At 48.3% G+C, this 22,194-nt stretch overlaps 8 protein-coding genes across 8 annotated transcripts; 4 read left to right on the plus strand and 4 right to left on the minus strand.

Moving 5' to 3' along the window:
* Nucleotides 1-171: 171 nt before the first annotated feature.
* GGS25DRAFT_526347 (uncharacterized protein) lies at nt 172-1,613 on the minus strand (the record flags this gene model as incomplete). Its single annotated transcript, XM_049264966.1, has 4 exons — nt 172-539; nt 652-855; nt 939-1,482; nt 1,545-1,613. The coding sequence occupies 4 exons, from the start codon at nt 1,611-1,613 to the stop codon at nt 172-174; spliced, it is 1,185 nt and encodes a 394-aa protein (XP_049112375.1).
* Nucleotides 1,614-2,964: 1,351 nt separating this feature from the next.
* Nucleotides 2,965-5,049, plus strand: GGS25DRAFT_528325 (cytochrome P450; the record flags this gene model as incomplete). The annotated part of the gene is made up of 4 exons (XM_049265179.1): nt 2,965-3,041; nt 3,101-3,214; nt 3,271-4,041; nt 4,109-5,049. 4 exons carry the CDS (start codon nt 2,965-2,967, stop codon nt 4,710-4,712), a joined length of 1,566 nt encoding a protein of 521 aa, XP_049112376.1. The 3' UTR covers nt 4,713-5,049.
* Nucleotides 5,050-5,263: 214 nt separating this feature from the next.
* On the plus strand, nt 5,264-7,891 carry GGS25DRAFT_510880 (major facilitator superfamily domain-containing protein). Its single transcript, XM_049262682.1, has 10 exons — nt 5,264-5,395; nt 5,466-5,872; nt 5,958-6,188; nt 6,250-6,265; nt 6,322-6,697; nt 6,771-6,914; nt 6,977-7,146; nt 7,196-7,221; nt 7,292-7,322; nt 7,390-7,891. Exons 2-10 carry the CDS (start codon nt 5,566-5,568, stop codon nt 7,748-7,750), a joined length of 1,662 nt encoding a protein of 553 aa, XP_049112377.1. The 5' UTR covers nt 5,264-5,395; nt 5,466-5,565; the 3' UTR covers nt 7,751-7,891.
* Nucleotides 7,892-9,553: 1,662 nt separating this feature from the next.
* Nucleotides 9,554-10,015, plus strand: GGS25DRAFT_526350 (uncharacterized protein; the record flags this gene model as incomplete). Its single annotated transcript, XM_049264967.1, has 3 exons — nt 9,554-9,746; nt 9,797-9,831; nt 9,983-10,015. 3 exons carry the CDS (start codon nt 9,554-9,556, stop codon nt 10,013-10,015), a joined length of 261 nt encoding a protein of 86 aa, XP_049112378.1.
* A 249-nt stretch (nt 10,016-10,264) lies between these two features.
* Nucleotides 10,265-12,930, minus strand: GGS25DRAFT_510894 (cytochrome P450). Its single transcript, XM_049262683.1, has 4 exons — nt 12,437-12,930; nt 12,110-12,375; nt 11,279-12,046; nt 10,265-11,207 (listed from the first exon to the last, which is right to left on the minus strand). Exons 1-4 carry the CDS (start codon nt 12,530-12,532, stop codon nt 10,496-10,498), a joined length of 1,842 nt encoding a protein of 613 aa, XP_049112379.1. The 5' UTR covers nt 12,533-12,930; the 3' UTR covers nt 10,265-10,495.
* A 477-nt stretch (nt 12,931-13,407) lies between these two features.
* Nucleotides 13,408-16,775, plus strand: GGS25DRAFT_526352 (cytochrome P450; the record flags this gene model as incomplete). Its single annotated transcript, XM_049264968.1, has 4 exons — nt 13,408-13,816; nt 13,884-13,918; nt 13,985-15,184; nt 15,696-16,775. The coding sequence occupies 4 exons, from the start codon at nt 13,408-13,410 to the stop codon at nt 16,773-16,775; spliced, it is 2,724 nt and encodes a 907-aa protein (XP_049112380.1).
* A 184-nt stretch (nt 16,776-16,959) lies between these two features.
* GGS25DRAFT_88087 (ribonuclease H-like protein) lies at nt 16,960-18,805 on the minus strand. Its single transcript, XM_049266100.1, has 2 exons — nt 18,383-18,805; nt 16,960-18,322 (listed from the first exon to the last, which is right to left on the minus strand). Exons 1-2 carry the CDS (start codon nt 18,690-18,692, stop codon nt 17,145-17,147), a joined length of 1,488 nt encoding a protein of 495 aa, XP_049112381.1. The 5' UTR covers nt 18,693-18,805; the 3' UTR covers nt 16,960-17,144.
* A 1,009-nt stretch (nt 18,806-19,814) lies between these two features.
* On the minus strand, nt 19,815-22,163 carry GGS25DRAFT_88276 (uncharacterized protein). Its single transcript, XM_049266101.1, has 3 exons — nt 22,105-22,163; nt 20,668-21,962; nt 19,815-20,595 (listed from the first exon to the last, which is right to left on the minus strand). The coding sequence occupies exons 2-3, from the start codon at nt 21,890-21,892 to the stop codon at nt 20,021-20,023; spliced, it is 1,800 nt and encodes a 599-aa protein (XP_049112382.1). The 5' UTR covers nt 21,893-21,962; nt 22,105-22,163; the 3' UTR covers nt 19,815-20,020.
* Nucleotides 22,164-22,194: the final 31 nt, after the last annotated feature.

Here is a 22,194-nt window from a genome sequence, read left to right on the forward strand (position 1 = left end):
ATGCACCAGCTCCATCACCCAGTGCCCCCCCCCCAATCTTCCTTATTTAGTACCTCGGCACCTAGTCACCTCAAACTCGTATAATCATGTCAACGCATAAGCTATGGAAATTGTTCCGCCTCAACTAGATCTCTTTATCAAGGTCCCAAATTGTACCTCAAGTTGTGTCAGTTACTTCGTAACAGTAAACTCAATCTGCTGCATGATTTGGTCTGTAGGACCGTCAGGCACACCATGGTGTGCCCCTCTATAAGCATGAACGACAGGTCTGTGAGTTTTGGGGACCAGCCTAGGTTGCTCGCAATCTTGGCTCTTTTGAGACGAAACTTCAGGCCCAGGAATGAAGTGGTATCCGTCGAAGGCAGTGGGCTGTGAAACAGAAATTAGTTCCGTCCAACTGTTGTTTGCCTGTTTCTTTTTCGAGCGTATATGCGCCATCATCCTGAGATATGTCTCCGAAGGAGTGAAGGCAGGCTTCTTATTACGTGACGCTTGTGTAAATAGCTGAGGGAATGCGGATAGAGAAGACACAACAATAGCTGGCACGGTAAGTCATTGTGTTAGCAAGGCCTAAAAATATGAGCGAGAAAGGTTCTCATGGGCAGAAGAAGCTATGCGGAAAGAGGGGGGTGAACACATCTCGACACGTACCGACACTTGGTTCAATTACACTCCATAGCCAAAGATATGAGTTATCAAGATTCCCGTCTGGTCTCTTCGTCACGTTGATGTCAGCGACTCGAGCGATGGCGATGGCTATGGTGATAAGTGATAGCGAGAAGAGACCAAGGATTGCAAGTTTCTTAGCCAGTCGGATCTTGGTTCTCCAGAGCAAAATCGTAGGGAGGAGCATGACTGATATGGCCTGATGTTAGACGCTCGTAACAAGAAAGTTCAAGAAAAGGGGGAATAAAGGGGGGATGGATGGAGGTGGGTACTCAGGAAATCCGTTAACACGTCTAGTGCACAATTGGCGTAGAGAGTATTGACAACGAATTTGATTGTTGGTTCAGTATTACATTCGGCCAGGATTGCTTCAAGCGGACCAATGAGGCAGCTGTACTTGACGTTGCCAATAGCACCGAGATAGCTGCCCACTGTGATGACAAACACAGGCCACCAAACCCACTTGAAGTGGTCTATACCGTTACCGAGGCGTTTGAAAAAGAACAAGAACGCTAGCTTGATGAGGAGGAGAGCGGTATAGAAGAAGAGCTCTGCAATTATCGACGCAGTGAGCCATGCTCTCATTCTTGGAAGGAAAAACTCCTGCACGTATTGCTCGATACCCGCTTGAACGCCAAGCACGTAGTACATGTCTTTTGCTCCCCACTGCCATACTGCTCCAGTGATCAAAACTAAGATGTAAGCAGAGATCGCAAACACATCATCCCAGAATAGTCGACGTGGACCTCGGAAGCGGGAAAAAAGCCGGCAGAAAAGCATTAGCCCTGACACGGCAACAGAAGTCCACACACCAGCCTTTGTCACCGTCAGTACTAGAGTTTTCAGCTATATAATGGCAAAGGAAGGTTGGAACTAACTATAAAGCCACCATAGGAAATTCCAAGGGGTACTACTCCCTCCAGGCTTTGGCGTGGAATGATGTCCATCTCGTTATGGCAGTGCTTGTTATACAGTATTGCAGAGTTGGTAATAGAGACTGTTGAACTGATTATTTACATCCCTGGAGATGTAGAAATGAGACCGGATACCTGGTTTGGATCAAAGAATTATTATATCTGTGGTAATAAGAGAACAGGTAACGACGAGTCAGAAGTGCGCCAAAACTAATTGATACTATTGGATTAGAGACGACGTTGGATAGCTCGCAAAGCATCCCAAAACTTGGCTGGGTGCCTCTTGATGTATGACATTTTGAGGCATTGAACACTTACCGAGTTAGAAGGATTCGGTGTGAGGCTGTCGTGAACAGATACAACTATGCAAGTACTACATGGGGTAGCATTGCAGGCTTACGGGCCGCTTTTCAGGGGCGTCTCGGTCCCTTTGTACTTGTACATACAATATGGACCACTAGGTAGTATATGATCACATGTATGATTTTACGTGCATTGCGCAGCATGCCTCCTATGTATCTAAAGGGTGAGATAAATGACTTTAATTGATTAGGTACCTAGGTAACACTTCCGGCGGTTGGTCATATGGACCAACGTCCTATGTGTTTACTAGTCATCTATACACCACCATCGATTCACCTTCTTGAAAAAATGAATGGCGCTCTTGGAAGGTGGCGATATGTAAGCATTGGCGCTTATGGTTGGCCTCCACGATGTTGATCTGACCTGCATAGTCTTCCGCCAACAGGTGTATTCATTATGTGCATTTCAGCACAAGGCTGCGATATTACTTTTGTAATGTTGCTTGCTAAAAACAGTAGCATGTTCATAAGCTAATATTGCCGCATTCACCCTCACAAGATGTAGGACGTAGTTCCTTCACAGGGTAACATTTCTAAACGGGTGGCATCACTAAACATAGGACGTAGAAAGGTGCTTGAAGGTAGACTTCATGTAGATGTTGACCTAACAGTTACAAAACAATTGCTCAAAGGGGCCTCAACCATTAGGCAGCCTATTACAGTAATTTTTCATGTTATATGGCAATTTCCACACCATAGGTAGGTATGTATCTTTAAATATGATGTTGTATGAGCCACTAGACTCATCAAGCTACCCCTATAGCTACCCATCTAGGCAGCCTTGTATTAGCACATCGCCAGCAAGGTTAAGAAAAAAGCAAGCTTTCTTCCATCTCCTTTCTCGTCTTTTGGTCACTGTGACCAGCAATAGATGATCACCCATCCCCTTGTCTAGAAAATCAAGCATTTCTCAACCAAGAACAACACGTCGAAACGTAAAGACCGAGAATGCTGGGAGATCTCTTTCAGGACAGGTCACTTGGCGTGACTGGCCCCCTTGTCCTCGGAGGTCTTTTATTAGCATGGCGCCTATGGGTATTTACCCTGAAGCCTTGGTTCTGGCCTTCAAAGCCGAGGGAAGTGCCTTACTGGATACCCTGTGAGTATAAGTGCTATCATAATACATGAGGAGTGGAATATAGCTAATAAAGTTACCAGTCATTGGTCAGGCCAACTGTCATGCTACTTAATCTTGATATGTCAAGTCTTACTCATTCCAGGTCATACTATCAGCTTCTTCCGGAATTATACTGAGCTAATGGAGAATGGACTGTCAGTGTATGCTTCTATTTCACATAGTGGCCCGGCTACTAACTATTACCTTTCAGAAATTCTACTGACTCCACACATGAACCCTTTGCCATCCAGCTCTTGGGGAAAAAGCTTTATATATGCTCCGATCACTCTGATGTCTCTACTGTGTTTGACGATACAGTGGGCTTTAATTTCGATAATCACTTAACTAGTCTCCTGACGAGCTTTGGTATCTCAAGCGCAGCACTCGAGCGTGCCTGGCATGTCCCTAAACCAGGAGACTGGTGCTATATACCTAACAACCCCGTGAACCCCAAACAGAAGAGCTTGATTCATTTCGTTGAGGATATTTACAGAATTCAACTTCTTCCAGGGGACCTCATGGATCAATGGAGCCGCACATTCTTGGATTCGGTACAAATTTCCTTGCGTAACATGAGGAGCTTAGAGTTTTGCACCGTACAGAAGAGCAGCAGCGTATGGTATAATGATCATAGAACGCAGCAGGTCTCACTCTACTCGCTTGTTTCTTTTTTTAGTGTGCAGGCCACTGCTCATGCCATGTTCGGATCACATCTCCATGACATCGATCCGTTAGTCGTCCAATACATGTTATCTTTTAACGAGCACGTTTGGATGATAGTGTTTCGCTGTCCCAATATCTTCGGTCTACCTGTCGATAAATATCGAAGCAAACTCATGGACATCACCAGAGCATTTGTCCAGCTTCCTAAGGAGAAGCGTAACCAGGCATCTTGGGCGATCAACAACGTCCTATATGGTATGGAGATTGTCGGAATGGACATGGAATCTAGGGCTTCTATGATACTCATGATTTTTTGGGCGTAAGTGCAGCCTCAGACTTCCAATAATGTGACAATCTCTGGCTTGCGAGACTAATCACACCTTAAGTGCGGTATCCAACGAGCATAATAGCTGTTTCTGGCTTTTGGCCCACTTATTATACGACCAGTCTCTCATGGAATTGGCAAAAGAAGAGACAGAATCGGGATGGAGCTCTGGTCAGCTGGATATCAAAAGCCTTTGCTCAAACAGTCCGAATTTGGACTCAATTTTCTATGAGGTTCTAAGACTCAATAATACGGCTGCTGCCGTCCGAGTAACATCACAGAAAACAATACTTGGGGGTAAAGAGCTACAGCCAGGCTCGACGATCGTGATGCCGTTTCGGTCGCTTCACATGAATGAAAGGGTATGGGGAGCCGACGTATCACAGTTTCAGCCGTCACGATTCCTCAGGAAGAAGTCATTGGCTAGATCCCCATCCTTTAGACCATTTGGCGGCGGAGCAACTCTATGCCCAGGGCAGACATTGGCCAGATATGAGGTGTTTGGTTTCATTGCCGTCCTCTTCCACCGTTTCCACGTAACTCTAGCCAGGACTTCTTCCGGGGAAAGGCCCCCCTTCCCACGATTAAATTCCATGACCCCATCATTCGGCCTTAATGGGCCCATGAAAGGCATGGATGTCATAGTTGATATTAAGGAGAAATAGCAGCAACACAAGACTATTCCAAGGTTTATTAGGATATACAGAGGTAGTATAGAAGCCTCCCAAGATTCTACTTATAAGCATCTCCGGGCATTTACAAGTGCACTCAGATTCAGCCAATTTTTTAGGTACATGCCTAGGGAGGTAGGCAGTTTAAAAATGCAGCCTTTATTTTCAATAAGATGGTATTCAGGTACCAGCATAACTCCGTTTTCACCCGTCACGTAAGTGATACTCTAGGAATCAAACATATGCCATCCTTAAAATGAATACAAATCCTAGTGTGTAGACAAGTGCTTCGCTATGCGAGTATGTGGTGTGTAGTGTATTGACAACTGACGCATGAGGGGTGGTCTCAGATTTTACCACTGCGCCAAACGGTGAATGATTGATCTCTCATTACCTACTGATAGGCGGGCTGATGTGCCAAGTTCCGATATCAAGGCGTTATTGTACCTAACGTACCTCTGTTGATGTACCTAATTGGCATCACTACCAACATCTATCTGGCCTTGCCTACTAGTATCATCCTTGGCATCCCTTACCATGATCTGATCGATATCACAGGTATGTACTTGAGGCGAAATTGGTACCACCCCAACCTGACCTATCCGAATCAAGATAGGTATATAGATGTAACCCTAATATGCATCTGCATCTGGGTATAACCAACTGCTATGAGATGAGTAAGCCATCCAGCCGTCTTCTCTCTGCCCATGTGCTTTTGTTTCCTGTTAAGCTAACTTTTTACACGAGTCTTCTCGACGAGTTACCATCTCCCCCTTTCTTCTCTACCAACTAGTGTGCTTTCCTTTACCGCATACAAAACCTTTCGAAACTTTTATTCTATACAGCTATGGCTCAAGACGACGTGGTAGAAGTCACAGCGCTCAGCCCTTCGAAAAAAGGCCAGCTAACTTCGTGGCGGCTCATAGCCGTGATAGGGAGCCTTTACCTCGGCGTCTTTTTGTTTGGGCTAGACGTCACCATCGTCTCAGTCGCTATCCCTCATATAACGACCGAGTTCGAATCTCTACCGGACGTAGCCTGGTACGGGTCGGCCTACATGCTGACCCTCACAGCATTTCAGCCCTTGTTTGGTAATCTATACAAATACTTCAACGCAAAGATAGTCTATGTGACATCGCTCGCTGTTTTCGAAGGTACTTGGACTTCATATCACCCGAAAGTGCGAGTCCTCTGTTGCCTTGTTGGCATGAAAGCTTACTGTTTATATCAATGATCTAGTCGGCTCTATCATCTGTGCTGCTGCACCGACATCTGCCATTTTAATCTTCGGGCGCGCATGGCTTGGTCTAGGGGGTGCCGGCCTCCTCCAGGGGGCGCTTGCTGTCATCGGCCAGACAGTCACGGTTGATAAAGTGCCACTATTTCAAGGTATTGTAGTAAGTTCGATGGCCGTCAGTGTCTGCTGCGGGCCTGTCATAGGTGGTGCACTCACACAATACATAAATTGGCGTACGTATGAACTGGTCACAAGCAAGCTAATGGTAGTATCTGTCGCTGAAGCTCTAAGTAGATTGGTGTTTTTGGATGTGAGAAATCCCAAGGTACATGAAGATGAGACCACCCCCCCTGACGATACTCATAGTAATCTTCCAGCCGGTGTATGCGCTATCACTATCGTAATCCTGTTCGTACCTCTCGAGCAGCAGGGCTCAAAGGAAGGAAACAGAAGCCTTCCCCTGAGCGAGAAGCTTCGACACATGGATTTCCTTGGACTTGTCATGTTTCTCGGAGCGATTTGCTGCCTCCTACTCGCGATGACCTGGGGTGGCCAGACATACCCTTGGGCCGACCAGAAGATCATTGGCCTTTTCGTTGGTGCCGGGTGCTTGATTCTTTGTTTCTGCTACTGGCTTGTGAGGCAGGGAGAACTTGCGCTCATTCCGGTCCGAGTCCTAAAAAAACGCTCAGTCTATGTGGGAGCATTGGCCCTCGTCGGGTTCGGTATGATTTCTGTCGTCGTGAGTAGAATTTTCAAAACAAGACATGATCAAATTCATCTTTGCTGACTGCGGCGGAAAATGAACCAATCAGTACGGGTATTACCTCCCAATCTTGTTTCAATCCGCGCAAGGGGTCTCTACAACTGAAAGCGGGATACGATATATTGCGCTTGTTGGTCCTCAGCTAGTCGCCTTAATTATTATCGGGGGAATAGTGTCGAGATGGGGATACTACGTAAGTAATACCACTCTTGCCTTAATTAGACGACTAGTGTTAGTTGATGACTTCTCTCCAAGGTCCCTTATATGATAGCCGGAAGCATCATATGTACAATTGGCGCCGGCCTTCTCACAACGATCAATCTCTCCACTCCTACCGTACAATGGGCCGCATACCTGGTGATCACCGGCCTCGGTCTCGGCATGGCGGGCCAGCTTCCATACACAGCGGTACAAGCTGTTCTTACGTATGTTTACCATAAGATGCAAGAAAGGCTCATGGCTAACTCATGGCAGGGCTGAAGATGTGGCAATTGGCAATGGTATGTTGAGGCAAACCCTTCGTGATTCTGTTATACTGTAGCGCTTGAACTCACACCATTCCTTGTGTAGCAATCAACGTGTTTTCGTTCCACCTCGCTGGGTAAGTGTATTTCACATTCCTTATCCGCATTGCCATAATTTCTCGTAGACGGCTAACTCGTGTAAAGCGCTGTTGGTACTGCGATTGGTCAAGCGCTCTTGATAGATGGTTTACGCATCGCAGTGCCGCGGTACACAGACGCCGTAACGCCAGACGCAGTGATAAACGCCGGTGCTATAGGGCTTGAGATTGTGACCACCTCTCCTGCGGTCCTCAACGCTTTGCGTGTGGCATACGTTGACGCTGTTCGTCGCACAATCATTCTAGGACTTGCAGGCATTTGCATGGTTGTACCGCTGTCGTGCGCTATGGAGTGGGTGAATATCAAGCAAGTGGCGGAGGGAAGACTTCAGGCTCTGGAATCGGGACCGTTGCCCGCCGAAAGAGAAGAGCTTAACAGTACGGTTGAGAAGTCGAGCAACTCTTAGAAGCTCTGCGGCCAACTATGATGTACTTGTATAATGTAATTATCAAACGGCGCGTCGCCATGGCCATCTGCGGGATATGCCTGTTAATTAGTATGTATCTAATTTATTATTAATTGTTTTCCTAATATAATCATGTAAGAAGCTGTGGCTGCAATCCATGTGCGAAGTAATTGTGTGAATACTGTCTGTTGCTAGATAAGCCCTTTAGGATATAGTGGTAAGCTCTCTATAGCTTAGTGGAGAACTCGCTATACTGGGAATAACTTGGCGTCGCTAACACAGTAAGAATAAAGATATACGACTATTATTAACGAATGCGGTCTTAGCCACAAACCGGCCCTGGAGTTTAGGGACTTCATAGTGGCCCGTCCACTAAAGTTCAGAAAGCCTTTAGCATTACATACCCCTAACTATAGCCCTGGAGGTATCTACAGTACTAGGCACTACCTAGTTAACCTAGGTACCTAACCTACTACATTGTAGGCTACTATGTAGGTATGAGGCTATTATATGGATTCAGGTATGCATACTGTCAGACTGTGCCGCTACGCCAAAAGGTGAATCGTTGATCTCTCATTAGTTAATTGTCTTTAGTTTATGTCAGTAAAACTATATCTGACACATGTGTACATGCATAAGGCGCTACGGGCCGTGGTTACATGTGGAGGAGCCCTCTGCATGTTATGTACGTCTGTATATACGTATTACTAGTACCAGGTAACTTCCTAGATAAAGGGGCTAGTTAAACCGATGTGCCGCGGGGTTTTATAAAGGGGGTCCATTTGCAGCAACAGCCAACTAACGACGTTAAGTCTCGGCAAATCATAAGGGTGCCTACCTATGCTTACCTCGAGATATCTAGGCAGCCTGTGTTATGCAATATCGAGGTAGGGCTGGTCTTCTTACGGTTGGGGGCTGTGGTTAGGCTGCAATATGCCAAGGTACAGATGAGCCAAGTGATGGCGTCCAATACTTATATCAGTTTAACTACTAAAAGCTAACAAAGAGTAGTACGAAGTAACCCTTACAGAAGCTGATCCCGGGAAACCCCGTTCCGACAAACAAGAGGCTCCTAGGCTCATACAAGTCACTGGAGGAAGACTCAAGGTCTGAAATTTACGCAATGGTACAATACAATATATAAGCCTCAAAGTTATGGGCTTGTCATCTTGAATGATTTGTGCCCCTATTGGTCGCAATATTAATTGGGGTAGGTACCTAGGTAGTGATTATAGCAATTAGGATGGCTTATTAGGATGCGGGAACACAAATGCCATCCTACGAAGTAGATTAGTTAGGTAGGTGATCGAGGCCGACCCAACCAACTGCTTTGGTGTATACACCTTTGCAACATCGCACGACCGTCTTAAGGGAATTGTATGTGTCGCAGTCAGATTGTTTCCGAATGCCACCTGGGCACTCTTACTGCGTTGCCCAGTTTTCCCGGTTAATGTTGGAGACCACTTCACACAGCAAGCTAGCGAATCCTAATCACACCTAGCCGGAAGCCGACGTAGCCTTGTGCTCTTAGTGGGGTGTTAGATCAGGAGCAACAACAGAAGCCGAGAACGACAGCAAAGGCGCAGTCCCTTATCCGAGGAAAGAAGGAAGAGAAGGGTGTGTGCATCATCGGAATAAGGAGTCATACGTCCAGAGCAGGCTGGGAGCTCCTATGGAGACATATAGGTGAGCACCTCACACCAACTCTATTTTGTTCCAAATGGCATTATCCGCGTCGAACTTTTCTCTGCTGCGTCTAGGACTTCACTGAAGTGACTCCATATCCTGTTTTTCATAACCATCATGCATTTTCAGCAGTCTGTGCCTGAGGATATCCGAATCCTTGCGTCCAACCTCCAGGATATCCCGACGATTGCCACACAAAGCAAACAGACTCGATCCCAGGTGGTTGCCCTCGGTCTAGTTGCGCTGTTAGCTCTGCCTATCTTGCAGGCTCTGGGAGAGTTATGCGGCTTACAGCCATTCCTAGCCACATGTACGTTACTATCTATTGAGAGGAGTGGAATGATTCTGAGTGTATGACAGGTGTATCTCTCGGCGCGGTTATAATCTGTGCGATTGTTCGTACCCAGTCGAGTATCATCTTTTACCTTCCCGCCTAACAATCCTCTAGGTAGCGATCAATGTATATCTCAGCCCTAGTGTTGTGATTCTCTAGTTGTTATTGTAGCTTAGCTGGCTGTGCTCAACCTGCTGATGGGATGAACGTAGTTCTGGGTGGAAACTAGCAAGGCCATCCTTTAGATCGGTCTCGTTATGAATAGGCCTCTGTATAACGTATGCAAAGGAAATGTGGCTACCAAAAAATATTACATTTGTTATAGCCTTGAGCATGGTGGATTGGAGGATATATGGTTATAACGGTGGAAAATAACGATCATGGCTGGGCAATTTCTGGCGTTTCTTGATGTGAGGAATCGGAAATGCTGAGAGAATTTTCAGGAAGTGTTACAAGCAGGCGAATTAAAGGTCTTTATAGAATGCGACTTTGGGAATTCACTGAACTAAAAGAGATGTATTTTATGTTGCGCTGACTCTAGAATTAATAGCTATCATGTGAAGAGAGGTATTCCTAGATACTAGTGCTTTAGGTACGAAAAAAAAATAACTGTCAAAAGGAGAGTAAAAAAGGGGGCTGTTAAGTTACTGAGGGATTCTCCTGGGTGACGGAAGGGTTAAGTCAAAACGACCCAGTAAGCTTCTTGTGAATTGCTCACGCCTCTCTTAAATAGAAGCCTTTCTTCTCATGCGAAACGGGATTTTGCCGTTTGGAGGAAGAACGCCGAATGGTGCAAATCTCATGTTTGGCAGCACTTTGCTCGTATCCGTGCCCGTCAATTCAAAATCGAACTTTGCAAGTAGCATGGCAAAGGTTAACATCATTTGATGTTTTGCAAAATGGCGTCCAGGACAAATGCGGTCCCCCCCACCATAGGGATACCAAAGGCCCAAGAGCCCATCCAAAGTAAACCGTTTCTTGGACAATGTAGTGTTTGGATCCTCAGTGGGTGCTTTCTTGTCGTGCACCCCGGAAAGTGAGGGCCGAACCCAGTCCGGATCGACTAAGAATCTTTCAGCGTCGAATTCTTCCAGAGACTTCTTAAGCGTCCTTCCAGCCCGTTCCCAGGCCTGGTGATCAAGTGCAGAGCTCCGGCTATACATAATTATGTAGCCATCTTTTGGAATATGGTAGTCCGCGACCTGAATGTCACCATACTCGGCGACTCGACTAACTACAAGAGCAGAGTAGAGACGCAGTACTTCAGCATAAGTTGATTGTAGCAAAGGCTGTGATGTCAACCCTTTGATATCAGGCTCCGTGCGTCCTTTAGTACTAGACATCAATATTTCCTTATCCAGTCGTGCCAAAAGTTTCGAGTCTTTGAGTGCTTCAAATACGAACCAAAATATGGAAGTTACGACGTTTATAGTCGCCCTAATGAAGCAATCAGTGAATGATAATCGAAAGCTAATGTATAGTATCAGGGTGAGTGGTTTGTGACTTACACAAATATCAAACCGAGATCCTCTGTTGCTCGAGCATCCGGTGTCATTTTTGAGATTTTAAGAGAGTAATGCTCTCGGGCCCTCATGAGCTTGGAGCCGAAATACGGCTCCCAATTTGGATCCTCGGGTCCGTATCTCGAGCAATCGTAATGGTTGTGTGCATGTTGGTGCCACCGTTTGATGGATTGTAGAAGTCTCCTTCGTACTCGATATGCAGTGGGGATAAGCCAACGGGGTAAGAGGTGGAGAAAGTCAGGAATGTAGTGTTGAAAAATGAAAAGGTCCTTATCAAATTCAGGGTTGAGTTTAAAAAATTCCGAACCAACCAGCGCTTCGACAGATGGTCTTATGGTAGCCTGCTGAATGAATTCGTGTAGGTCTGAGAACTCGACCCATTCGGATTGGACGTCGAAAGTATCTAGGTGACGAAGTAGGATTGACATGTATCTCCGATTCATGTCCTCAAGATAATCTGACGATAGGAATTCGCGGGAAGTATGGGTTACCAAGTAGTTGATACGATTCTCCGGGCTTGTTTTGCTCTCCTTGCGGGGCCTTAGGCCCGTACCAGAGTCATCTTCTTGGAAGAGTTGAACAGCGCTTTTTGGGAGATCAAAAAGATTTCGGAGTGCGAAAAGTGTGGTAGACTTGTTCGTTGTTCTCTTCGAAGCTCGAAATACGGCCTTGATATGTTCTGAATTCCTGTAAAGAAAAAAGCGGGATGGACCAGCCTTAAGCTGAAGTGGTGTGTCTGATTCAAACGTTTTCCTTGTAGCCATTAGCCGCCTGATGATGGCAAGCATAACAAATAGGGGTATCGGGAGTTCCTACTGTATTTTCAGAAGGAACCTAGCAGGATCCAAGAAAGCAAAGGCATGAAAGAGTCCAGGAACCCAATAGGATACGACTGGGACTTCTCGCAGAGTGCCGTGGGTGTTGCTATTCATGACTTTATGGAATTGGACGGTAGACGTAATGTACGTGATACATAAGGTCAGTACCCCTATAATCGGCCAATACACCCAGCTGTCTACATTTTCCCAGTTCCTGATCGGAAAGGCAGGATGAAGGGATGACCAGAAATTGATTACTTGGTCCTAGTATTGAGTTAGCCAGGTGGATAAGGAGAGAAATAGGTAATAGGAGAATATGGCCTACAGGTATCTCTCGGAGCTTTAGGCCATAGGAGACGTTAGAAGACCCACACGAGCCTGTGATATTGCTATACCAATCTGAAAGGGGCAAAGAATCCATCGTTGGGGATATCAATTTACGGGCAGAGATATCGAGAGGTGAGTGCGAAGAGGATATTGCGGTGATCGCTTGCTTATGGAAATGATATTTACCTAGGTAGGCAAACTATATGATGTACAGAGTATACTGTTCCTATGAAGTAAGTTGAAGTATGTTCCACTCTATAGTAACTGTTCTAAGAGAATAGGGGGCCGTCTCAAGATAGAGCTAGATCTTACTATCTACCCCACGCCCCCCTGGCGTCAAGCTATCAGACGGGCTGCAGCTGTACAAGTACCTACATAGCTGTAGCCCTCGACCAAGGCCCGTATCCCGCAATCCTATAATATTGAAGCAACTGAACATTTGGAAAGCTTCATACCTACTAGGTGATTACTAGTGTGTATTTATTGAGGCTTATGCACGACTGCGACCTTGACGTTAGCAACCAAGATCCCGCACCAGCCTAAATAACTTGGTAAGGTTACATTACATGAGGTTGCGTATGAGAATGTGACAGTCGCAAGGCTTCCAATCAGATATCAGATTGGGCAGATACTCTTATGCATGTTGGATTGATCATTGTGTAACCCTCCATGTGCGCAAGGGTCTTTCCATGCATCTTATTTCTTCTAAAAAAAGGTTACCAAGGCTGGGAATCTGTCCCGTCTGATTAGCCAAAGTCTCGTTGTTGTTGTTGTTGGTATTGCTCCGCCATCCCTACCTCCCCTTCCCCTCTACTGCTGTTCCTTTGTTTCTTCCTGCTCATACTATTAGTGACTATCTACTATTAACTTTTACCTGGTATGCTATAGCAACTCTACCCCCTATTGTTTCAATCCCAAATATCAGTTAACAACACGTAATCATCATCTGGTACATTTGATACTTCGTTAATGGCCTGGTTCTTTATGCTAGCGGCCATCGGCCTTCTACTAGTAACCGCCACCGTGACTGCTACGATAATCAGCACCGGTGTTCGTTTGCTGCAAAACTATAAGGCAGCTCGCACTATTGGTGTGCCAATTCGCATCATTCCCATTAGCCCCGTCAATCCGTTCTGGGTTCTACTGGACAGAAAGGTTCTCCCATTCTTCCGCCGCCTGCCATTTGGGCACAACAGCTTTACTCGGTATAACTGGAGAGGATGGGAGGTCGAAGATAGATATCGCTCTCACCATGAGATGGGCGATATCTGGGTCCTGGTAACGCCCTTGAGAAATTGGCTTTACGTCAATGACCCCGATGCGTTAATGTCAGTTTTCCGGCGTGGAGCTGAATTTCCCCGGCCCGTGTTTGTCACTGGTATGTGTGCCTGTCACCTTACTTGGCGTACAACATTCCTAGATAGCTAATACTACACGATCCCTAGCGGTTCTGGACGTCTTCGGACCAAACATATCTACTGTAGGCCCCCCTTAGCCCTGCATAGCTATTTATCTAGTTGAGTTGGACTAACTATGCACGCTATAGGCGGAAGGGCAACGATGGAAAACGCAGCGGAGAATAGCGACCCATTGCTTCAACGAGCAAAACAACCAAATTGTATGGACTGAGGCACTGACTTTAGCAAACGATATGCTCAGCTATTGGGCATCGAAAGACTCCATCAAGTCTTCTGCCGAAGATCTGCGTACGCTGTCCCTTCACGTACTTTCCCGTGCTGGTTTCGGCAAATCATTCAAATTTGAGGGCGCCGACGAGAGGGATCCGTTCACTAGCCCGTCAAGTAATTATAAAGAGTCCTTACAGACAATCCTTGAGAACTGCGTTCTCCTCCTTGCCCTCGGTAACAAGTTCCTCGCGAACCCCTGGCTTCCTCGCAGGTTGAGGCTTGTACACGAAGCATGGGTTTACTTCCATGACTATATGACCAATATGTACGAAGAGGAAAAGCGCACGTTGGCCGAAGGCAAGACCTCTGATCACAACCTCCTGACTTCGATGGTTCGGGCCTCGCAACAAGATAAAGAGAACGATGCAGAGGCTCCGGGTCTTACGGAAGGCGAGATCTACGGCAATATGTTCGCATTCAATTTTGCAGGCCACGACACTACAGCTAATACATTCACCTTCGCCTTGCATTTTCTGGCAGCACACCCAGATGTTCAAGACTGGATGTCGGAGGAAATTCGAAATGTTTTCGGAGACTCCGATCCATCTCAATGGGACTATCGCGCCCACTTCCCACGCCTTAAGCGCTGTCTGTCTGTCATGTATGAAACGATGCGTTTATACACTCCTGTACCTGTGCTCAAGTGGACCGGCGACCGAGAGCAGCCGCTTACCGTTGGTGGTAAGACTTTTGTTCTCCCCCCTTATACTATGGTTGCCCCCAGTTATGGCTCGATACAAACCGATCCCAAATTCTGGGGATCAGATTCTCTCGACTGGCGGCCGTCACGCTGGATTAAGTCTGCCGAAGTATCGGGAGTCACCGCCGAGTCATCTACTAGCGTCGAGGAGCTAAAAATGCCTCCGCGTGGTGCTTTTATCGGGTGGTCTGAAGGTATGCGAGACTGCGTGGGGAGGAAGTTCTCCCAGGTTGAGTTTGTGGCTACAATGGCTGTACTTTTCCGTGAGTGGAGAGTGGATCCGGTACCACTGGAAGGCGAGACAATGAATGCGGCACAGAAAAGGGTCCTCAATCTCATTGAGACAGATTCGTACCCGGTGCTACTCCTTCAAATGCTTCACCCGGAACGGGCACCTTTGCGGTGGAGGAAGGCATAGATGGGGTCATCATAGGACATTGGACTAATCTTCTCGAGTAAGGCATGAAAAGTTAAATCAAGTTGCCGTTAAATTGTGCTTTAGTTGATAATAAATAGCTTTGTGGTGGTGGATATCTTTACCTTACCGCTCTGTTACGCCTTTGATGCTCCGTACATATCATTTATATCGAAGATCTTCTCAATTATACCAATGAATTCATTTTCCACCATCAGTCTTCACGGACACTAAGTTAGGGTCACGCTTCATTTCGTCTGGAATAGGGGCGTGGGCATGACTAAAACCAATCAAAGTCACGTGAGCCATACAACCCACGATCTTTATTATACGTCTAACCAGAATAGATCATTCCCAGATTCACCTCCCCATCTCCAACTACCTACCTAGGTACCCTTATAACCTCCCCACACATATACAAATGGCCTCAAGACCACAATACACCCACGCCTAGCTCGAGCAATTCTACGCCCGTATCCAGCTCCCCCCTGCTCAGCGCCTCTACTCCATCGCGCCCCTCTCCCCCTCAGCCCAGCTGTCCTATCTTGCGCTGCTGCAGAAACACACGCTCGTGCACATCCCCTTCGAGAACCTAACGCAGCACTACTCATGGCACCGCGTCGTGAACGTGCACCCGCAGCACCTCTTCACCAAGATCGTTGCCCCGCCCAGCTGCCGCCGCGGGGGCTACTGCATGGAGGTGAACACGCTGCTGCACACCGTGCTGCTGAGCCTGGGGTGCACGGTCTTCATGGCGGGCGCGCGCGTGTACGCGCCCGAGACGGCGCGGTACGGCGGCTTCTCGCACTGCGTCAACATTGCTGTCGTGGGCGGGACCCGCCACATGCTCGACGTCGGGTTCGGCGCCAACGGCCCTACGGCCCCGCTGCCGCTGCTGGTGCCGGGCGCGGAGTACCCGCACATCAGCCTTGGCAGATCGCCTAATGCCCACCCCAACTCCAACTCCAACTCAGACGTCGACGCGGAAGCCAGCGCCAGCGCCTACATGCGACTCGTCCACGAGCCCCTCCCGCAGCAAGTCGACCAGACGTGTCGGGTGTGGGTGTACCAGCACCGGGTCGCCTCCGTAGCGCTCGACCAAGACCAAAGCAGAAGCGAGTGGGTGCCGATGTACTGCTTCGTCGACATCGAGTTCCTGCCCGAGGACATCCGGGGGATGAACCTGAGCCCGTGGAAGAGCCCGAGCTCGTTCTTCACGCACAAGGTCATGGTGGCGCGGTTTACGACCGACTTGGAAAAGGAAGAACAAGACGACGGTGGTGGTGGCCTGGAGCTGGGGCCGGGGTTATCGACGTCGTTGGACGGGGTGGCGGTGGCGGAGGGCACGGTGGACGGCGCGCTCGTGCTCTTTCACGATGCGTTGAAGTGGCGGCGTAACGGGGAGGTGAAGCTGCATATCAAGTTTGAAGACGAGGCGCAGAGGGTGGACGCGATACGCAAGTATTTCCGTATTGAGTTTGACGAGGAGGACCGGGAGGCTATCCGTGGTACGGCAGGGGAGATCAAATATTGAGGTACCTAGCTAACCTAGTGAACATATTCCCCCCCGTGCTTGAAAACATCAACTTCGCGTCGCATTAATTAGCATAGGTAGATTTGGCAATCGACGTACTCGAGCATGATTGGCGACTTAATTAGAAGAAAAGCAGTATGAGTGAGGGAAAAAGTTCTATTGAGAACAGGCTATGAATAGCAAGTAAGCCATTGTGAAGGAAATAACGCTAGTTACCTAACCATGAGTCGAAGCCCTTAAACCATTATAAGACTCGCCATGACTTCCACCCAATATTGCAGGAGTCTCCTAGAAAGTCCATCCGTATACCCGCGCTGGAAGTAAATGCTAATTTGAGGTAGCTCAAGCTATTCGTAATAGGACGGCTTCCTAGTTAGAACCAACGTTTGCGATGTTGTATGCAGGACCCCAGTGATAGTACTCATCTTCTCGCTGCTGCTCCACTCTCTTCTCCTCCTCCCGCCTCACTCTCTCCCGTTCTTGACCCTCCCACCTCTTTAATTTTTCCTCCTCCTTCCGCTTCCTCTCCTCCTTCTCCCGCCTCTCCCTCTCCTTCTCCCGCTGCTGCTGCTCCCTCTTCTCCTTATCGATCTTATACTGGACCAGCGCTTGCTTCGCCCAGACCTCCAGTCGCTCGCGTTCCGTCAGACACCACAGCACGATCTCCCGCGTCGCCAGCGTGTCCTCGAGGCAGACGTGGCCCTTCTTCTTCGACACCTGTATCGCCGCCCCCAGGAGCTCGCGGCACAGCGTCTGGAGGCCCCACTGCCGCCCTATCTTGTTACCTTTCCCGAAAACAGCTTCGCCGACGAGGATCGAGGAGTCGATGACGCGCTTGTGCACGACGCGAAGGACCTTTAGGTCGCCGTGGAGCGCGTGGCCGATTAGCACAGTGTCGGCGTCAGCGAAGCGGAAGAGACGGTCCCGCGCCTCGGGCCAGCCGTTGAGGGTCTCGCCGCGGAGGTGGGCCTCGGTCATCGCCCGCTTCGATACACCGCTATACTTAGTACGCCAGTCCTTGACAGTCTCGATCGGGTACACGAAGGAGTTGATGAGCACTGCACCCGTGAGCACGTCGACGGCGCAGAGGAGGGCGAGCTCCTCCCGGCCGCCCGCGACTCCGACCATCTCGCAGTCGATGGCGATGGCCTTGTGCTTGGCCACTCCATTATTGGTTCTGGCTGGCGTCGAGAGGAAGGTGTTGGGGTTGGCTTTGATCCGCTTTTGTTCAGCCCGGCCGCCTGTGTAGTAGCCATATTCTACCAATATGCCTTCACTATGGCAGCGTGCCGTCAATGTCTTCAGTAAACCAGGGCGAGTTCGTCTTGATGCCCATGGATATTCATCTAAGGGAGAGCTAGGTACCATAGCCACGGTTTGCGTTGGGGTGGTAGAGGCAGTGGCAACCAGCGTCACGGTATTTTGCACTGCGGGACTGGTATTTGGAGTAGCCGTAGAAGCATTTGCAGCTTGCATAAGTCTCTTAGACCGCCTAGGAATAGTTATTGTCGAAGGCGCTTGAACTGCTAGGCTACTATCTGGAATGTCTATTGGAATAAATCAATAAAATTATTCAAACACTGAGCATTGCGACGGATAATACCTACCTTTGGCAGCAGCAGCCTTCGAGGGTTTCCTTTGAGGACCTTTAGAATTGCTTAAGGAAGTACCGGAGGCGTTTCTCTGCGAATTCGTATTCGAAGCGCTGCCACGGAGAGGACGGTTGACCTTGTGTTTCGGGGCATCTTTCATGTGCTGCGTGAGAGCCTTCTCTGAAAAGAACGGTTGGTTGCACACCGCGCACCATTTTGTTTCCATGTGACCTGTTTGCTCGACATGCTCACCAAGCAATTTCCGGCTCTCAAATGGCAAATTGCAATCACACTGGAAACTTCGCGGTTTCTGGCTTTGCGCCATGATCGTTGGTTGTTGGGGAAATGCGGATAGGTAGATAGGTATGTGTTGCAGCCTCCAGTGTTAATCCACCTAGGTAGGTAGCTAGCTATCTATACGCGAATATTGAAGATGGGTACCTAGGTCGATAGTCAGTATTAACAGGTAGATATAGATCTAAGATGGATAAAAGGTTCATTCAATTTTGCTGAAGAGAAACAAAAGGTATTGTATTGGGAGGCCTACTGAGTAAGCCTTACCTAGTACCTAAGGCAGTGAAGGTGGTTGAATGTGCCACGGCGGATGGCTGAGCTGTCAAATTGGATGTTGCGCAGCAAATCAAATCGGAAGCTCAGGGGAATAGGGTACTTATGCCGGCCCCGGAGTTCAAATGTTCGAATGTTGTTAGTACACATTGTATTGCATCCTTTCACCGAACCAAACTTTTTTCAAACTTTCTACCTGATATAATAGCCAACATCTATGCCAGAGCTGGGGAAATCGTAGCCACGTTGTTGGCACTTGCCATCATTATTGATGTTCGAATGCATTGCAACATTCATGTTGGGCCAACTACCTAGGGTGCCTAGGTAGGTACAAGGTACAGGTGGACAAGGTACAGGTGGACAAGGCACCTAGGTACGTGCTTCCATATTCAACCAATTTATCATGATTGCCGAAGAGGTTCAATGTTCTTAATTCCAGTCTGATACTCACAGCAGCCTTCCCGGCTCTTACAGACCTTGTCATATGCGTACTGAGTGCTGCGTACTGAGTGCGGATTAGGCGTGATAAATAGATAACGCCTTAGCGATGTGCCCCGCGGTGATCGTCTGCGGCCGGGACTGGGCCGGAGGTGGGGCCCGTATTCAAACAATGGGTGGCATGAGTTCGCGAGGATATGTTGCATCAGACCGAGACCGCATAATTCATGATCCATGATACAATTCCTACCCACGCTAATGGTGTAACCCACATGCAGCCTACCTAGGTAACCTTGGGAAGGGTGTAATTACATCAAGTATGAGTTCGACCGAAACTCTGATAACACTGAATTTGCATTCCCTCTGAATATAGTCCCCCAAGTCCCAAGCATATTAAGTCATCATCCTCCCTTATCGCACATTGAACACCATCGTTCAATCTTACATGGTCTTGTACAAATGAAACATACAAACAATGGGAATAACGATACATGTCCATACCTCCAAAAATTTCATCTTCCAAAGAAAATACATACTAAGGAAACCCCGAGCTCTGAAATACATGTCGCTAGATAAATCACGGGTATGTCTGCTTTGCACTGAACATCGCAATGCCTTGAGCATGTCTCCCACCAAGCATGTTGCTGATTAGGAGACGATTCCCGCAATCATAGCCATCACGGCACCGTAAAGACCGACACAAATTAAAAGCTCCCAGGTACGAACAGAAACGATTCCTCCTTGGATCAAAGCCCCTAGGATACCGAGACCCACTAGTAGCACAACTGTGAGCCTGCCTAGGTACCCGGGTATAATTAAGAACGTCAAAATGGGAATAATAACGGCAATCGTGATTGCTATGGAAAGTGGAATAATTTGGGTCTCATCATACACCCCGTCGACCGTCTCAGCGATAGTGATTTCTTCTTGGCGGTAAGGAGAAATAGGCGAGACAGGGCGAGTCTTCATGGGCGATGCTTGATGGCTCAGCGGAGGGACCACGCTGAAGTCGGGACGTGGCATTGGCGTAGGAATTGGTTCATCAATCACCTCCTCCTGTTCGTCATCGCTTAGGCATACCAAGTCATCTGATGCGTCTAGGAAGTGAGTCTCGGCTTCGGACAAGGGTGCGTGGGTGGTGAGGAAGCTGCGATATTCGTGGATGTCCTCTAAGGAGGGGGTCGGCAACCCCACTGTGTCCCTGAACGACGATAGTATACGATCTAAGGGGTCAACTAGTTAAGGAAGTGATATGGTAAAGCATTATTAAGGAATTTGATGAGTATGATACTTACTATATTGATCCAACTTGAACCCAATCTTACCGAGGGTATCGGTCTTGCGCCAATACAGCTCGCCCCCAGCCATATACTCTGCTCTGCGCGAAGCAGGGAATATGCAGTTAGGCAAGCGCCTAGCCTGCGTGTCCGCGGCGTCGAGTTGATGCAGCTGCTCCTCTAATTCACATATTTCATCCTGAAGATGCAACAGCATCCTATGATTCAGGGTCTCGAATCTACGGTATATGGGCCGAAGACGAGGGCCGGCTCGATTGAACGCCGATGCAGACAAGCGGGAAGAAAGCAGCTCGTAGCCTGTGATTGGCACTCTCTCAGCCCTTGGATGAGGCGGAGGCGGTGGTTGTCCTTGGCTGGGGGCTCGTTGAGTGTGATCGATCGGTGAAAATGGAAGGTGCTGCGAAGATCCTCGTGGGGTGTCGGGAAAGGCGAAGCTTCGTTTCCTAGGTTGAGGCGCCGCTATCCGAGGCCCGACATTAGGGGGTGGGCCGCCGCCAACACCATTGTCCACGATACGTTCCGGACTTGTGCTTCGGTCGTTCTCACGGTCACCATTTTTATCCGAATTATCGTCTCTGAAGCCACTCGACGTCGAGGATGCACTGCGGGTGGATGGTGACTCAGCTTGGATAGAGGTGGGGGATCGATGGGAAGCTTCTTCAACGGACCTACGAATCGTCTCGGGTGTCACCATGGGAGAATCTGAATCCAAGAAGTTGAGAGCATTCGGTGGCCGTCCAGGAACCTTCTTTCGCTTCGTGCTTGGCCTTTCTACATTGTCGCCATTCAGAAAAGGCCTTTCCGTAGCAGTCGATCCACCCTCGGCCGAGCTATTTGACCCATGCGAACTTGGAGCAGCCGTTGCTTGACACGTTGAAGCAACTGATGGTGAGAGAACACGGGTTAGGGATTCATTTTCTGATGCCGCGTCAAGGTGGGTGCTATCCTCGGCAACACTGCCGATTCCCTGTCGAGCAATATGTATCCCCCCGGCCAAGTCTATAGCTGGGCCGCTCGGACTATATGAGGAATCGGGCACTTTGGATCCGCTAGTAAATCTCCTCTGAAGCCTATTTGGGTTTGGGTTGCTTGACCCATACTTAGTAGTGGGCTCATTTGGCCTGATATCGGTGTTCCGTCTTGGTAGGCTTCTCCTCCTGAAGGACGAAGGATATGGATAATTGGAGTGACCTCGTTGTGGACGATCCTGGCTGTCAGCCATGTTGTGGTCAGAAGCTTGCCAATGGGAAAGTCGATCAATGGCAGCCGGAACGGACGAAGAACGAGGAGGCCTTGGGAACGACATTAGTATGAATATCAACCTTGATGTTGTGACTACGAGATAGGTATCGAAAAAGTCTTAACAAACGAAGATCGTCCTTAACCCCGCGTTCGAAATAAAATAAATACAAACACGGCGTGAAACACGCATACCTCAGTGGTAATATTGGGCTGCGAGTAGCCGTCCATGAATAGGACTCAGGCAGATCCTATTTAACGTGAGTGAGTAGCCATTGGACGCGA

Source organism: Hypoxylon fragiforme, assembly GCF_022984875.1.
Source record: "Hypoxylon fragiforme strain CBS 206.31 chromosome Unknown GGS25scaffold_10, whole genome shotgun sequence".
Classification (NCBI taxonomy): Eukaryota; Fungi; Ascomycota; class Sordariomycetes; order Xylariales; family Hypoxylaceae; genus Hypoxylon; species Hypoxylon fragiforme.

Coding starts and splice junctions, on each gene's coding strand:
- GGS25DRAFT_510894 (XM_049262683.1), bottom strand. CDS start 12,532: ATGGATTCTTTGCCCCTTTCAGATTGGTATAGCAATATCACAGGCTCG. Junction 12,376..12,436: donor TAAAGCTCCGAGAGATACCT/GTAGGCCATATT, acceptor ACTCAATACTAG/GACCAAGTAATCAATTTCTG. Junction 12,047..12,109: donor AGGTTCCTTCTGAAAATACA/GTAGGAACTCCC, acceptor AATGGCTACAAG/GAAAACGTTTGAATCAGACA.
- GGS25DRAFT_88087 (XM_049266100.1), bottom strand. CDS start 18,692: ATGGCGCAAAGCCAGAAACCGCGAAGTTTCCAGTGTGATTGCAATTTG. Junction 18,323..18,382: donor GAAGGCTGCTGCTGCCAAAG/GTAGGTATTATC, acceptor TTATTCCAATAG/ACATTCCAGATAGTAGCCTA.
- GGS25DRAFT_510880 (XM_049262682.1), top strand. CDS start 5,566: ATGGCTCAAGACGACGTGGTAGAAGTCACAGCGCTCAGCCCTTCGAAA. Junction 5,873..5,957: donor ATCGCTCGCTGTTTTCGAAG/GTACTTGGACTT, acceptor TCAATGATCTAG/TCGGCTCTATCATCTGTGCT. Junction 7,323..7,389: donor TTTTCGTTCCACCTCGCTGG/GTAAGTGTATTT, acceptor ACTCGTGTAAAG/CGCTGTTGGTACTGCGATTG.
- GGS25DRAFT_88276 (XM_049266101.1), bottom strand. CDS start 21,892: ATGGCTGACAGCCAGGATCGTCCACAACGAGGTCACTCCAATTATCCA. Junction 20,596..20,667: donor GTTCAAGTTGGATCAATATA/GTAAGTATCATA, acceptor TTGACCCCTTAG/ATCGTATACTATCGTCGTTC.